The sequence below is a fragment of the Spea bombifrons genome, chromosome 2 (genome assembly GCF_027358695.1).
Source record: "Spea bombifrons isolate aSpeBom1 chromosome 2, aSpeBom1.2.pri, whole genome shotgun sequence".
NCBI lineage: Eukaryota > Metazoa > Chordata > Amphibia > Anura > Pelobatidae > Spea > Spea bombifrons.
This window is the reverse complement of record NC_071088.1, coordinates 80,416,303-80,432,927: the sequence shown is the minus strand read 5'-3', so window position 1 is coordinate 80,432,927 and position 16,625 is coordinate 80,416,303. Positions and strand designations below refer to the sequence as shown.

The 16,625-nt window shown below is 37.9% G+C and overlaps 1 protein-coding gene across 1 annotated transcript in view; it reads left to right on the top strand.

Annotated features, from left to right (window-relative positions):
* LOC128473717 (dynein axonemal heavy chain 9-like) overlaps positions 1-16,625 on the top strand; it is a 160,325-nt gene that overhangs the window by 35,510 nt on the left and 108,190 nt on the right. Inside the window, exons 37-45 of the mRNA XM_053455969.1 lie at positions 523-649; positions 1,697-1,779; positions 3,857-3,961; positions 4,698-4,841; positions 7,192-7,321; positions 7,937-8,111; positions 10,516-10,655; positions 13,106-13,210; positions 13,313-13,420. Coding sequence (XP_053311944.1) covers positions 523-649; positions 1,697-1,779; positions 3,857-3,961; positions 4,698-4,841; positions 7,192-7,321; positions 7,937-8,111; positions 10,516-10,655; positions 13,106-13,210; positions 13,313-13,420 — 1,117 coding nt within the window. The remainder of the gene's footprint in view (positions 1-522; positions 650-1,696; positions 1,780-3,856; positions 3,962-4,697; positions 4,842-7,191; positions 7,322-7,936; positions 8,112-10,515; positions 10,656-13,105; positions 13,211-13,312; positions 13,421-16,625) is intronic.

Genomic DNA, 16,625 nt, shown 5'->3' with positions numbered 1-16,625 from the left:
CAGGAATAGCTATAGGGCAGGGTCATCCAACATGCGGGCCTCCAGCTGCTGCGGGACTACATCTCCCATCCTCCTCAGCCAGACCCTTAGCTGAAAGAGCATTATGGGAGATGTAGTCCTGCAACAGCTGGAGGGCCGCAGGTTGGACACCCCTGCTATAGGGTATGTTCAATAAATCAGTGGTTTGCAGGTAAGTTTTCTGGAGAGTTGCAGACCCTACTTCTTAACATATTATGAAGGGTCATCCCAAGCAAAGTTATTTTGCAACAAGCTCAAGTTGAACCTGAATATCATGTGTTCTGTCAATGCTGTTTATACTGGAACTAATAAAACACTGGACCTTCTTTATGTTTGTTGTAAACATTGTTCGTCTGCAGTACGGTATATGCATAGGCTAGTTTCAGCTGCCAATGATTCAACCATAATAATAGTATTCATAATATACTAGTCTCAGTTAGAAACTCATTGAACAAAATCATTTTGCTGACTCTAGCAATAAAGCATTTTGCCTTTCATTTATAGGGCTGCCTTAAGGATCTGACAGAAGGAATTGAGTATGCTGCCAAGATATTAAATGAAATTCCCCAGGAAGACATTCAGCAGACTTCTAAAAGAGCCTCAGAAGCAGAACGAGGAAGAAATGGGCAAGGTAAGTCATACTTAATGATCTTGGTTGGCGTCCATTGATCCGCTCTGGGATCCTTTGAGAGTTGGCCATCTATAAAAGTCTTTTAAAAAAGTGGTTTTAATGTTCCATTTTAGCTTTAGAGCTTGTCGTCATAGTTTTGTACTTAAATATGTTTTGAGTTTTTCTAGATTTCCGGCCAAATACCAGAAAGTGTATTTCATATTAAAGAACAGTAATGTGATCTGAGCTGGTTGAAGAAATAGTCTGAACACAACACTAGAGTTTTAAATTAAAATATCCATTTAGTTTGGTTTTAGCAGCAAATAGAAACATATGTTTAAATAATATAGGACTGCCTTGATGTATAATAAAGTTACTAATTCACCAAACTACATACTGAGTCCTGTACAAAAACATTACATGGTTTTATAACGCCCATCTGAATTTTACACAGATTGAAAATGTTAATAAAGCCTTGGGTTTTTTTTAGAGAAAAAAAGAAATACTAGTAATTTTACAGAAACCTAGGAATTGTAGCCCCAATGATAGCCCTAACCTAGAAGTTATACCAGGACTGTTTTATGCAATGGAACTTGTGTTCCCGTTGATGAGGAGAGCATGTCTCAATATCGAGACAGGTTGCAGGTAGATTGCGTTTGATGCCACCTGGAGCTTCACAATCCAAACTGTGTATTTAATTTCATTTTTAATAGTTTATCATGTGCCTACAATTATTCAGAGTGTTTTTGTGGATGTTTGGATGTTCATACATCCAGCAGAACATTTGTGAGGTCAGGCGCTGATGATGGACGAGAAGGCCTGGCTTGCAATCTCCATTCCAGTTCATCCCAAGGGTGTTCGATAATGTTAATGGGTCAAATTAATGATGATATAGCCCACAATTGTATATGCATCCTTACAACTCCTTTTATTTTGGTTGTGCAAAATTTTAATTAAATCAGATTGGGCACATATGCATTCTTAAAACCATGCATTCATGATTCAATATGTGTATTGAGTGTATTTTTATAAAGCTGACAAGATTCTGTTAATGTTCATTTCACCCAGATGAAGTATTAAGCCTTGTATCAGCCTTGTCAGCCGGGGATGCTCTAAAACTCACTAATCACATCCTTCTTCTCTTATATCAGGTAAGCTACTCACTTACTTTTGTTGCTGTTTATTTCCCAATAGATAAACATTCATTTATATAATTCAAGCACATATCTGTATACCCTTGTATATACACTATATAGACAAAGGTATTGGGACACCTGACCATTACACCAACAGAGACTTCTATGACTTTGCATTCTAAATACATAGACATTAATAGGTAGTTGGTCCGCCCTTTGCAGCTATAACAACTTCCACTCTTCTGGGAAGGCTTTCCACAAGATTTTGGAGTGTTTTTGTGGATGTTTGGATGTTCATTCATCCAAAAGAACATTTGTGAGATCAGGCACTGATGATGGATGAGAAGGCCTGGCCTGCAATCTCCATTCCAGTTCACCCAAGGGTGTTCGATGGAGTAGAGGTTGGCTATGTGCAGGCCAGCAAATCTCTACCACACCAAACTAATCCAAACTGTTTGGACCTTCATGTTATGCATTGGGACACAGTCATGCTGGAATATAAAAAGGCCTTCCCCAAACTGTTCCCACAAAGTTGGACGCATAGCATTGTCCAAAATGTCTTGGTGTGCTGAAGGGGAAATACCAAGACAATGCTATGCTTCCAACTTTCTGGAAACAGTTTGGGGCACCAATAGCTGCAAAGGGGGGGGGCAAGTTCATATTAATATCTATCTATTTAGAATGAAATGTCATCACCCTGTTGGTGTAAAGATCAGGTTTCCCAATACTTTTGTCCATCTAGCGTATCAGGCAATAATAATGTTTCAATTGCAAGAAGAGCTGGTGGTAAGCAGCATGTACATGGTCAGTTGATTTTATAGCTATAGTTTTTCCCTAATATGTTCACTAGCTATAACCCACCCTTTCCAAAGCCTCTTCTAAATGTGCTGGTTCTCAACATCCGTTATAGTACTTGGTCATCTGGTGGATGAAACGCATAATGGCATTGAACGAGGATCAGCTGCTGTTAGCCCTCTGGGAATGTTTGGGCTCTGTCTGTGTAGCTGTCTCTTTCAGAGACCTTGCATTCTGTGATTACTTTGCTCGTTTCACCTTCATTTCACTGCCTCTCTCTGTAGATGCTCAACAAGGATCAACAATGGGACCTCTGTTTTTTCTGGATATAATCCATCTCTTGGCAGCTTAATCCATTCACATTTACGCAGTTGCCCAGTGGCCCCATTATAACAAGGTTCCACATAGCCCAAACGTGATATTGCAGCTCTTATGGGCACATGCTTTTCATGCAATGATCTTACACTACTTGAACCTTGTTTTTTCCTCACTGAAGTAATAACTGTAGATGCTATGTTGCATATATTAAATTATAAAATAGCACTGCTGCAATCTAATTTTTTTTCATTATCCAAATATGACAAACCATCCGGTTTAACCTCTTTTCCAAAGATTACATTTTTTACTGAATAAACCCAAGTAACCATGTTTGCATATTGGAATAAGCGACACATTCTGTATATGTATTAAAAAACAATGTTATTATACCATGGGGAAACATATGTTACTTTCTCAAGATATACATTATTATCTCTCCCATTGTCCTATCCCCAGTTTTTTTTTAAAAAAACATTGAAATAGGCATATTATTAATATGGAAATTAGGTAATGGTGGCTCAGGGAGGCACGGATCTTAGGTTAATATCTAAAATATCTCCAAAATAATGACGCCAAATTAATTTGGTTATGGTAAAAGCAGTAAGGCTTGTGATGAAGTTAATGTTTTGTGAATATGCGTTTGTGGAAAGAATGTTGATGGGGCTGCCCCAAGGACATCATGTCTATGTCCCACATGCGTCAAGGACTTCCACTAGCCTTCTAGGAAGGAACTTGTGTTTTAGTACTAAAAAATTGCCTGTTCTTGAGAAGGTGTGAATGGGATTGGATCACTTGCTAGACAAAAATGGACTTTTAGACATGTGTTTTTTTTGAATATTTAACTTCTTAAGGAGAATGGGTTGTCCTTAAACCCATTAAAAACAATGCATTGTGAGCCCATACATGTACGGGCTTTGTCATTAACGGTTCAATTTCATTTTCCCATTGATTTTGTTGATGCCCTGCCTTGTGATTATAGCGTGATGTCCTTGAAAAACTCCTTTCCGAGCCAGCACCAACATGGAAACTGAGTCAGCCATTGATCTATGATTATGATGACAATTCCATGGATATCCATGTGAGGGTAAGTGATTCTAATGATCTTGCATGTATTCCAAGTGAGAAACAGAGTAAAACCTTAAGTATAACACTGACAGTACATTTACTTCTGCCAGTCTGATTTTGTCTTTAGCATGTCAAACATTATCAGTGCACATAACCTAGTCTCTTACAATGTATGAGTACCTTATGGTTCCCACCAGCTGTGAGACATTGTTCCATCTCCATGACATTCTCCCTTTATCAAACCCACTAGAAGTTATGAGTGTTATACAGGGTGTTATTCTTCCTGCCTATTTATTAGAGATGTCAGAAGGTGGCATGATATATGAAGGGCTGTGCTATCCTACTGTTAGATGTAGTCAACATTTGGCCAAAAGACAGATGGATTCAGGTGTCTCCAAGTAATTTCTTTATTTGCCCAAATAACTCATCCCTGAGCAGTAGAAAATGTGCATCACAGCAACATGATGTCTGGCATCATGCAACGTTTTGCACACCAGGCTCCTAAAAATAAGCTCAGTTTAAACCCCTATGTAGTCAACACCTGTCCAAATGCACATAATCTAGTGGACTAGTGGTTTTCATCTTTATGTTTTCATTGCCACAAGCAGGCCAGGCAAGGAAATTAATAAGCATGTCTGCGATTAAGCTGGGATATCCAAGCTTGGAGTTGGAAACCACTGATCTAGACTCTAACATGCGTTCGTGTCATATATATATATTTAATTTCTAAAATATACCTGTATGTGTTTCCACAGGTGGGCGATTCTGAAATCCTGTACGGTTTCGAATACCAAGGATCTGCTCATCATGCCCTTATCACACCACTTACTGAAAGAGTCTTTGTCAATGTCATAGCTGCTTTCTCCACTGGAACCAACACATTGTGCATAGGCCCGCAGGTACTGTTATCTGGTAACACATGTACTGTAATGCATAATAGCTGGGTTATTGTATCCCCTTGTAAATGCATGGATTGATTAACCAGAAACCCCTTTATACGGATGTCTCTTTCCCTAACGTTCTCAGCCATGATCCTAATCAAGCCATCTGAACATAGCTTCATATCTTGCAGGAGATGTGTTTGAAAATATCTCCTGATTGCCTCTGCTGACATTCTTTATACTCACCACCAGCCAGCTCCAGGGTTGGCTCATGCAAGGCTAGGGGAATCTAACGCTTACACACACGTAGATATATATATATATATATATATATATATATATATATATATATATATATATATATATATATAGTATTCATTAGTGGGGTGTGAGAAATTAAACAGTCCCTTTAGTTTAGACAGTCCTTGTTTATATTTAATGCATAGGTGGTAGTTATAGCAATACAATAAATCAATTACTCTTTCTAATTATATTTATTTACATAGCCCAAAGTCTGTAGCTCTGTTACAAAAAGTGGAATAATGGAGTAGAGGGCCCAGCTCATGTGAGTTAACAATCTAGCCAATGGTTGAGGGGAAATTGAAACAGGAGGAGAGGACTACTTGGATGGGGATCAGTTGATAACGGCTAAATAATCTGTAGAGGTTGTTGATTGTTCAAATGGTTTGATTAGGATTATGGCTGAGAGCATTAGGAGGAAAGGTTGTAATCTTCTCAAAAAGGTGGGTTTTCAGAGAACAGACAGACAGCAAACAGGATTGTGATTTGGAGGGATGCAATGCCATCCCCTGAGAGTGGTTGGTGATGGGGAGGGTACGAGGAAAAGAGAGAATGGCATGTGAGCTAAGGTAGCTTGATGGGATGAAATATGTTTAAGGAGCAGGGGTTCATTGTATGGATTGGGACACAATATTAGGTGGGCTACCTGCTGATTTCACAGGGAGATGGCATTGCAGCTTCTTGTAGTTTCCCTTCAGTGTAACTCTTAACTGTCCAAATATAAAGACTTGGGATAAGGCCACTGAAGCTGCGTTTCCAAATCATGCCTAGAAATCGATAGGTGGTTAGATAAGGTGATTGCATATAGGATGCAGATGTTTCAAACCTTTAACAATTGCAGTTAAGCTAGAGAAGAGGGCACCAAAGTTAATCCTTTGAAAGCAGCCGGCTCTGGAGACAGGTAGGATAAGACACACCGGGTGAAAACACGGGGTTACAGCAGGAGATGAGGGGTTCAGGGGCGGATCAGATGCCCTGAAATAACCATACCATATATATATATGTTACGTTTCAATTGTAATTATCAGTAATATTGGTTAGGTTTACTGTGTATGGTAGATATTTGCAACAAGTATCAGAATAAATATAATGTGTTTTTAATGTTTTTGTAAACATTTTTTGTTTGTTTTTTACCAGAAAAGTTTTGTGGTTTCCAATGTGTCCAAGAGCAATGTTGCTAAATTGCTGCAACCAAAAGGTTTTGCAATGCCATAAATTATGTGATAACCAGATGGCCACCTTGGTGAGGTTAGAGCTCTCCAAATGGTGATCCCATAATTGCTTACTCCTGTTTATGAAATGAAATCAGTGGCAGCTGAAAAATAAACTGTATTTAGAATAAAAAACTAAAATGTCCTGTGAAAAGCAAGCGTTTTATGCTTCTTTCACACTAATTGATATAATCGTTCATATTGAGTTGTAGTTAAAAACCATCTGTGGCATTGGCAAATCATTTGATTTAAACAAAACTGAAAACATGATTAACTTTGCCTAAAATAAATTCTATGTACCATTTCTCTGTGTAAGAACACATATTTAACTGCATGCAGAATCAAAGACAATGTTATTTATTGTTGTTAGCCGTAGCTAGAGAGAGAGCAAATTTGGTAAGATGATACCTTTATGGGCTTACTAAAGTATACAGGATTGCAAGCTTTTGGGACTATCTACCTCTCTTCTTCGGGTATAATATATATAAAAAAGTAGAAAATGAAAAGAAACCCACAGAGTTTAGAAAGATTCTTATATATCCCATCAATACACGTGTACATCTTTACATTGTAAAATGTCTACCAACTTACATTGTAATCGTAAAAAAAAAAAGTGTTTTTAATTATAGTTTACCATAAATGTTCATGAATGAACTCCTGGACAAATTGTGGAGCAGATGTGTAGGAAAATTATGACGGTTGGCTCTTTAAACAGAACCTCCTGCCTCTTACCCACCTTGTTAAAAGAGAAAGATCAAATCACATTTGGCAATCATCTGTTGGCTTTTTTTATGTTCAATTCAGCATTTAAAATTCATGTTTCACTTAAGGTTTTCTTTTTTGATTTTATGCATCAGGGATCTGGAAAAAAAGTGATGGTACAAGAATTATGCCTTGCTCTTGGCAAGCCTCTTTTCTACTTTAACTGCACAAAAAACACAAATTACAATGTTCTGCAAGACATCTGCAAAGGATTGGCTGCTGCAGGTAAAATTATTCGAACTGTTTGCATTTCTACATCCCATAGAAATGCTTTTTGATACCACAACATATTTCTGTAACATGTAAGTATCTTTATTCTATTGCATAGTAGAATTATCTATAAATATACCATGGTTCATGACGTTAAGTCTTTGGAATTCTGAGATGTCCTCCTTTTGTTTCTGTACTTGTTCTCAGCAATGGTCAATACCCATGGGCTAATTTACTAAAACTACACCTATAGAGGTTGAGTTTTGAGGGTTATCCTGTACATAATGATCATATACTTCCAATAAGCTCCTTCAGAGTCTTCTTGAGAATTTGGCTACCTGGGTTTACCGGCAAGAGGTGCAGCGGGCAGTTGCCCCTGAAAAGATCCGACTTCAAAAGCCTTCTGATACCTTTATTTGAAACGCCACATGTATCCAACTGAGTGTATTAAGTAATCAAGACTTTAATCAGCATATCATCATATATCAACGTGGAATCTCACATACCCGATCAATATTTAGATTACAAGTACAGAAGATGTAGAGATTCAGAGAGGACTTACTGGCTGAAAATTCTATCAATACATGTTTGACCAAGGGCATTCCTTTCTTTGTATTTTCTTTGCTCTAGGAGCCTGGATCATGATCAATGGTCTGGAGCAGTTACCAGAATCTAGCCTTACTCTTCTAGCGCAGTTACTTCAACAAATTCAGACAGCAAAGCACTGTGGGAAAGAAACAGTCACTTTACAGTTGGAAGAAGTCCCTTTAAACACAGCAGGTGCTTGTATTGCACCCATTACAAGGTATGAGCATGTCATTTTGCCTGCTAATTGGGCTAATCTGTCTGCTTTCACTTGCTTTCCAGAAATCACAAAACTAGACATTTGGCAATTATTGTGTCTAGATCGCTATTGTAGTCGCAACAGCGGCTGTTATCTCGTACATAAGAATTAGTATCTGGTATGGGAACATGCTCAGAAAGATGACTTCATTGATATGACTACAGCAGACAATTAGAATTCACCCTAGGTGAAGAATTTTATTTTCAAGTGATCTCAAGAAAATACCTGTTTTAATAAATAACTATTTGATAGGAACCCAGTGTGAAAAATGGAGATATGTTTCTCCTTTTTTTAAATTTTTGTTTTAATAAAATGTACTACCGAAATTGTTGATTATGTATCTTAAGAAAAGCATACGCTTCTCTACAGAGGTTTTTGAGAGAATTGAACATGAATAATAATAAATAATTGCTCTTTGTATGTAATTGATCACCAACATTCTGTGTAATTGTGTGTATCTTTAAAAAACAGCATTGAAGAACAATTTAGACACTCTTCTATTTTTACAGATGTCAGATTTTAGGAACATTCCTTGTGCGTATTTATACTTTTTTCCAGCCTCCCTTAGGACCTCTTTATTTGAAAAATCAGCAGATGGCTGAGACATCCCTATGTTCAGTATATCATTTTTCCACAAGCACAGATAGTTATTAGAGCCTTACCTGACACCTCTTCTTCCCTCTCACTGGGACAATGCCATAGAGCACTCTCTCCTCGCCTTGCTGAGCCTTGGGCATCTCCTGGATCACATACATATATCAGTTACCCACGTCCGAGCTTCCACTCCGTGTTTTTTGTGACCGATGTCTTTTATGGTACTGCTGTAGATCGAACAGAATTTAACAATTTTTCATTTAGCAATTCTACTAACATTAAAAAAAAAATCTTATGATTCTGCCGTATCTGCAGAATGTACTATGTCATGTAAATTCATATTTTTGGGACAGGGCAGGCGGATGCCCCTAGGTACAAACACTGCTGGATCATTGCAGATAAAAGTATTTTCAAGCTGTCACTAAGCATTATCCAGCTTTGTGTGTCCTCCTTCTCTTTATTATGCTAAATCCAACCCTGGAGTGGTAAACAAATTTCAGGGTCTGATTTCCTTTTTTTATTGCCTATGCTTACATACCTATACACATTTACATAACTTAGTCCAATGGACAGATGGAATCTTTACGTTCACTTTGCTTTGATGTACGTACCTATTGTATTTTTTTTATCCCTTGTTAGCAGCCGTTTTGATCTGGAAATACTGATATTCCTTGCTTGTTTAGTCTTTACAAGTGCATTTTAGCCTCCCTTTTTATGAAATCATCACACTTTAGTGTTGTCTGGCTATGATCCTTGCTCAGCTGAGTTTATAGCTGGTTTTATGTAGCAAAAAAAATCAATGAAATAAAACAACATTACCATGCTGTCCAGGCTACTATCACTGGTTCACAAGGCAGACAAAATAAAGTAGTCAATAAAGATATGACTCAGAAGTAAAAGGTTAGCGGTACATCCAAGATTATACATAGACTTTTTCGGTGATTCATCACCGAACTCATTGTGTTCTCTCCTTTTTGTCTGCGCTGGCATTGAAAAACCATTTATTGAAGGGAATTATATAATCATAAATAATACTAGCGACATACTGTAGTTCTAAACACCAAATAAAACCAGTGCCCCTTTTCTTACAAGGTCCAAGTTGATGAGCCAATTCTGTTTATGGACAGGTGTCCTAGGATAACAGTTTAAGTACTTTCCATTAACAGTGTGACCAGCCTCAGAGTACGGGGAGCATCAATGGCGCCCACATGCTTTTGTGTACACAGAAAGTGGGCCATATAGGTCCCCAAAACACTGAATGACAGTCCAGGTTAAGGTGATATAGAACATTGGTTTTAGAATATTATTCATAAAAAAATCAAATTAGAAGATGAAACCAGACAAAAAACTTCTGAGCAAGTAGAAATGATGTCATGCAAAATCTTGATGATAAATATCCTCTCATATCTGGATTTATAAAGTAAGGATAGGAAATCATACATAAATTAGTGAAACTGAACCCTAAAAGCAGACAGTACGTATTTTTTCAGGAAACATCTGGGTATGTGTTTTTAAGGTATAGACTAGTTTCTTTATAAATGCAATAAGACAAGTCTGGTGAGATTAGGAAGGTAGGGGACCCGGTTTACAGTGTGTTTAAGGGAGGCTTTTAGAGGTCTTACAAGTGTTTTTCTAGCTATGTGTACAGTGATTGCATGTGCTCATAAATCACTAAAGATACGTACATATTTTCTCATATTATATGGTAGAAAGGTCATATTTGAAAAGTTATTATTTACAAAATATACATAAATGTGTCTTTGGAATTTAGGGGATTAAATGGGACCACGCACTTGGACAACCTTCCCCAGTCAAGTAAGCTGCCCAGCTCCCTTTTGAACTGCTTTCGAATCGTTGGAGTTGGTGGGGTTTCAACACGTTTTCTTCTGGAAGCCCAGCTACTATTGAAAGGTATGTCCTGCACTTTTCTGAAGTTGGATTTAACAGTACATTTATTCTTAGAGAACACAGATGTCAAACACACTTATTTAAGTAGCGTATAGACCAAAAAAAAGCCCCTAGATATATTTTACAAACATCCCCTATGGCATTTTTACTGCCAGTTTAGAAATTATTTCATTCATCACCAACTGGCATTGACTATGAATAATAAATATAATTTATTTTAATTGACTCTTGTAATGTACATTAGTGCACTGAAGTGTATTTATTTCAGCAACTTTATGATTTACTAGTTTAGAATTGGTAATACATACAAAAATAGGCCTGTCTCATCCCAAAGTTATCATAAAGAATAATAATAGACACTTATGTCTGGAGGAAAAAAAATGAAATATTTTTAATTGGTAGTCATCCTTGGCAATTAGGTGATAACATAAAAAAACACATTTGGCATGCTGTCGTATTAGGCAGGCATAAAGCCACCACAGCAGATGGATTGTAGGGTAGGAAGCCAGCTAAATGTGTAAATTCATCTAATATGTTTATTGAAGAGAGGACTCCAAGTCAGGAGAACAGAAAGTCTGTTCTGCCCAAGCTGCTACTGGTAATGGGATGATAGCAACTTCCAGCAGCAGCTCTGGTACATACAATTTATCACATGGATAAATACGCAGACAGGAAAAGCGTGCTGCATTTTCGGAAGAGAGTGTGCATCAAGAAACGCAATGTACTCATCCATCTAGCACTATAAATGCATCAATAAGTGTCATGTATAAATTATAGTAGTATGTGGCTTTACTACTGATGATTGGGGTGTCTGATAATATCTGATAAAATAAAGAAAAAAGGGAATTAATGTAAAACTGAAGTAGAATTGATTTAGAACCCAGAGAACCCAACTAACTATTATTGCTAATTAGCATTATACAAAATGTTTTCTTGCTGAGTGGCAGAGAGAGTTAAAAGTCAGTGAAAACTAGCTCTTCTAAACATGTAAAAATTGTACCCTCTAGCATATTAAATTATGTTAAATAAACATAACATAAAAAAATAAAATAAATTGCAATTACAGAATGGTTAAATAAACTATTCTTTACATGTAGTAATATTATATTATATTTACATTAAATTCTTATTTTAGGTTTATGTAAAACTATGCATTATTGTTACATTGAATAGTGTGAGGTTCACAGTGCTTCTCAGTAAATTATGGTATATTTTACAAGCCTTCTTCCATTTAAAATAGTGTAATGAAGCCAACGATTTTTCATTTCTACAGAAACTGTAGGAAAATGAGAGGGAAGGTGATACATACCAGGTATATTTGTGTATGGTTAAAGGAAAACTCCAGACATAATATGCACTTCCTTTAGGACCTACCTGGTCCTGGTGTTGGACAGATTAGGAATCTTTGCAGGTAGTTACTTACCAGTCGCTAATAGGAATAACAACTAGTGGTAGATGGAACGGGGAACAGTAAGCAGGTATACAGCAGTGCTGGCAGACTCCTGGATGCTTGTAGACAGCTGGGAGCAGGACGCCAAACTGTAGCAATCAAGGTGCAGATGGACAAACCAGAAAAAGCTCAGGAGACAAGCCAAGGTCAAGTCAGGAGATAGTATTGTACTGAAGGGCTAGATAGTGGAGAATAAGATCATTGTCGGTGCCGAATGGTCAGGCTGTAGGTCACAGGAACAGGAAAGAAGGCATAGGCTCGGAACAGGAACATGTACAGCCATGGGTACAGTACTGGGTTCAGGAGAATACAAACTCCAAGCAGCAGGAACAGTCAAACCACCACTGAGCACCTTGAGAAAGGCCCCAGATGTTTAAATAAAACAAGCCCAGCCTCCCAGGTAAAGTTAAAAGTAAAGGGAAGCAGTCTATTTAAGACCCTCTCATGCTCGCTAGTGGTCTCCAGCAGACCGGGAGGATGGAAGGATCTCCGTGCAGCAGGTGCACAGCCATCCACAGCCCAGGTAAGTTTATTGCCTGATAATTTATGAATATGAAAGGTGAGTGGTCTCTCAAAATTTACGTGGCGTCCCCCTTGGAAATTGGTGTCCCCTTTGGAAATGCAAAATCCCTCATTTGCATTTGTCCCTCAACCCACACACCACAGAAGATGTGTTCAACTAAACACATCTCCTGACAAGTGATACTACCAGTCAGCTCCAGCACTGGCTCTGTGAGCATCTCATGGGGGTCTAACGAGTATAAACACTCACATTGATTTCAGTGGGATACTTTCCTGCCACTGATTAGCTGCTACAGAAAAAAACAAAGCGTATAACATTTTGAAAATTTTTTTTTTGGTGGGGGGCTGAATAGTGTGCAATTAATGAAGTGGAATTCACAGTTTTTAAGAGAGTTTATTTATAGATTTAAAATAATAGATGCAATAATTGCCCACTACAGAGAAAAAATAACAAATTTCCTGTTTTTTTCAATTATCCCAGGTTTTTCCCACGTGGCCCCTCTGGCACAGAAGCTCTCCGTCATGTTTGATTCATTTGCAAAGTTATATAAACCGAATCTTGCAGGATCCAGGTCACTAGAAAACGGTTAGAATACTGCTGTTCTAAAAAAAAATACTCTCGATTTACCGTATATAGCGTCCTTTTTGGTTAAACTCTTGTTTCAATGACATTGATTTGTGTCACTAGGAGAATGGGCTTGTTTAGCAATCCCTGGAATCTCTCATCTGCTCAATGAAGCAAGCACAGTCCTTAAGTCTCTGCAAAAAAGTCATTTGGAGAAACAAGAAAGACCATGTAAGTTTCTTAACCAAATTTCTGTTAACAATATGTGTTTTTTTATGATAATCAGTATCACCTCCGTCCTAAATATGTTTATTAGGTAATCTTTACAATTGCAATTTGTTGATAAAGAAAAGCAAAAATGCTGATTCAAATGTACACTTTAAACCATCACAACTGTTTAAAAGGGGAATTCTTTTTTGCCTCCACTTTTACTTTCTTGTCTTGTCTGTCCATTAGACTTGGGCACCAGGGAGGTCTTCGTGTTCATCTTCGTGCTCGTCTTCGGCCCAAAAAAAAAAATCTTCGTATTTCGCGAATATTCGCCTGTTCCTGTCTTCTCTTCGGGCGAATATTCGGGACATTCTTCGTGTTTGTTTTTTCTTCGTTTTTTTCAGTTTTTTAATAAAGGGGTTAATACGGGGGTTAACGCATACCGCAGCAGCTCTGGTGCCAGGAGTTTAAATGTCCGTATGAGCAACTCTATTGGTCGCCAGCAGGGGGCTCGGAGATTAGTAGACATTTACGTCTTACCGCCGCTATCTTCTCTTCTTCATGTCTTTGGAACAAACACGAAAACGCACTCTTCGGGTTCATTTTCATGTTCGCCCCAAGACGAATGCACAAGTCTACTGTCCATACACAAATGGACAATCTCTGATAAATGTATGCATTGTAATAAAATTTCAGTCCTCCCTGACACCAAAAGAAAAAGTAAATACAAATGAAAAACCAGTGTGAATGTCGGCAAGAAATCTGACGACACCAGTTCAATGAGTTGAGTAAGCAAGAGCTTCTTTATTCAAGTGCGCACAGGGGAGAGTCCAGTTCGCAGACTTCTCTCCCCCTCCTTAATTTTCTAACAATATATAGGCAAAGAAGCGCAAACAGTTATTAGCATATTGTCTAGCCATCTGTTGGTATATTTACTTTGATTTGCTGACACACACGGTTTAAAGAGGTGAAGAAAAAAATAGCCCCCCCCAGACATGTGCTATCTTTACTTACAGAAGGTCAAGAAAGGGACAACTTGTCCTTTGTCGTGGCGGACTCTGATTCTTTTGCAACAAGGCACTTAGAGCAAAGAAAACATACGAAAACATACCATATGTACACATTCTTCCGAGACACAAACAAGACATAAGTAAACTAAGAAATGCGGTAGACAGGTGATTGTAGTGTTATCTTATCTGCTATCAGCAGAATAAGCAATGAGGTAAAGATCACTGTGCTGACATCCAGAATCAGCAAAATTCAACTTCCACACCAGCTATAAGGTCATTTCAATGTGATGTAATAAAAGTCTAAACCGGTGATGGTGAACCTATGCCACGCGTTCCACAATGCCTCGGTTGTGGCATGCGGCCAGGTTTCCGACTGCCTACCGTGCATAGGCACAGATGCTAAGGCACAGATTGCCAAGAATTTTATATGTAGCCCACTATATTATTTTTATGTGCAGGCCAAATTTATCAACTCTAAGGAATTTTCTCGGAGATTATGCATTTAATGTGGCCAGGCACAAGTGTCCTATTAAAGGACACCAAAGCTGTACTGACATAATATTGGTGTCTGAAGGCATGACTATAATGCTAACTTAAAGATCATTATTTTTACACTGATTTTTCAGAATATCTAATACAGATGCCTGAGCATCCTTATGGAGACAAATCATTTATCTATCTGTCTGTCTATCCATCGTTTGTGTAATTTGCTTCTAAATTCAAGTACAGGTGACAGGATAGATTACACCTTATGAGTAATAATGTAGAGCAGTTTGTCTCTAGTAGAGATACCATCAGAGTCTTTTTCTCTGTCTTTCAAATAATAGAGCCACTGGAAAAGAAAAGGCCATCTTTCTTCCATGAAGAACAATTATTAATCTCTTAGCGGTACATTTCCATATAATTTTGGACACTTATTTGCTTTCTGTGGTATTACAGAACCCTGCATTTGTGTCACTTTCAATGCTGTGCAACACACCAGAATCTGAAAAGGCCTAATTACTGCTATGGTCATTTGAATTGCTAACCAGCTGCTGACATTTTGAAATCTGACCAATTTCACTGTGATCCAGAAAATAGCCTGAGTGCTTGCGTGAGCGGAATTAACTTTCCATGTCACTAAGAAGAGATGTAAAGTCGCTACTTTAGAATGTTTTCTGTAAATTGTCAGAATTCTCAAAAGTCATAAACACCATAAGAAACAGCATTATAAGCGGCAGCTTAGACGCTGAATAAAAAGTATAATTTACTGTGAAAGAAACCGTGCAGATATTTAGAATTAAACAACTTACATAAAAGCTCAAGATGAGAGTTTGCCAGGAGGTGCATATTTCTGGAAATATGCATGTAAATATTTTTTTTATTTTTTATTTATATAGCATTAACAGATGTAATTACCGTAACACTTTACAGTTTGCAATGTTATAAAGGGGAAGTAAAATAAGTTCAACGATATAGGCATATAGTGATTAATTTATGGAGGTTGCTGACCCAGGGCAAGACCACTAGTCCCCCTGCCCGACCCACCACGCAAAGAGGGTTCACTAGTCTTTGTCTTTAAGCAGAGGGCCAGAATATGTCATATCCCACAGGTAAAGCAGAAAAAAAACTATGGAGGTCTGCAATGTACATGGGATGATTTCAAGGCAGATCTCTGATGTCCCTAAACAGCCCATTGAGTGCTTTACTAACACCCCTCTCTCGACAGGATGACCAGCCCTGATTGCAGCAGCTCAGGTACTTCTGCCTAACCTAGTAGGCCTATGCTGGATTATACCACTGAAAACAAGTACAGTTGTCATACAGACATTATGATCAGGGTACATCCTTAGATTAGCAAATTCTTGCCTTGCAACGGTTTATAGTCCTAAGGTACTACTAATTATACTTTATTACTGATTACCAGCATGGGGAAAAGATGTACCACTCCAGAGTAAAGAACAAAATTACTATGGAAACTGATCTATGGTTGGGGCATCCACAAGTCACAAGAAGCAGTGGAGGAAGCAGCTGGAGTCTGTAGGCATTAAGGACAGACTTTGTGAAAATGATTTCAGATATTTTTCAGTGTGCACCACTAATGATTGGTGCATGTTACGCATGCATGCAAATATGACTACTTCTGCTCCAGATTTGTTTGACTAACATAAAACTAATATGAAACATTGCTGTAAGCCATAAGGGAGACTACCATACCTGGGAACTCTCTGAGTTTG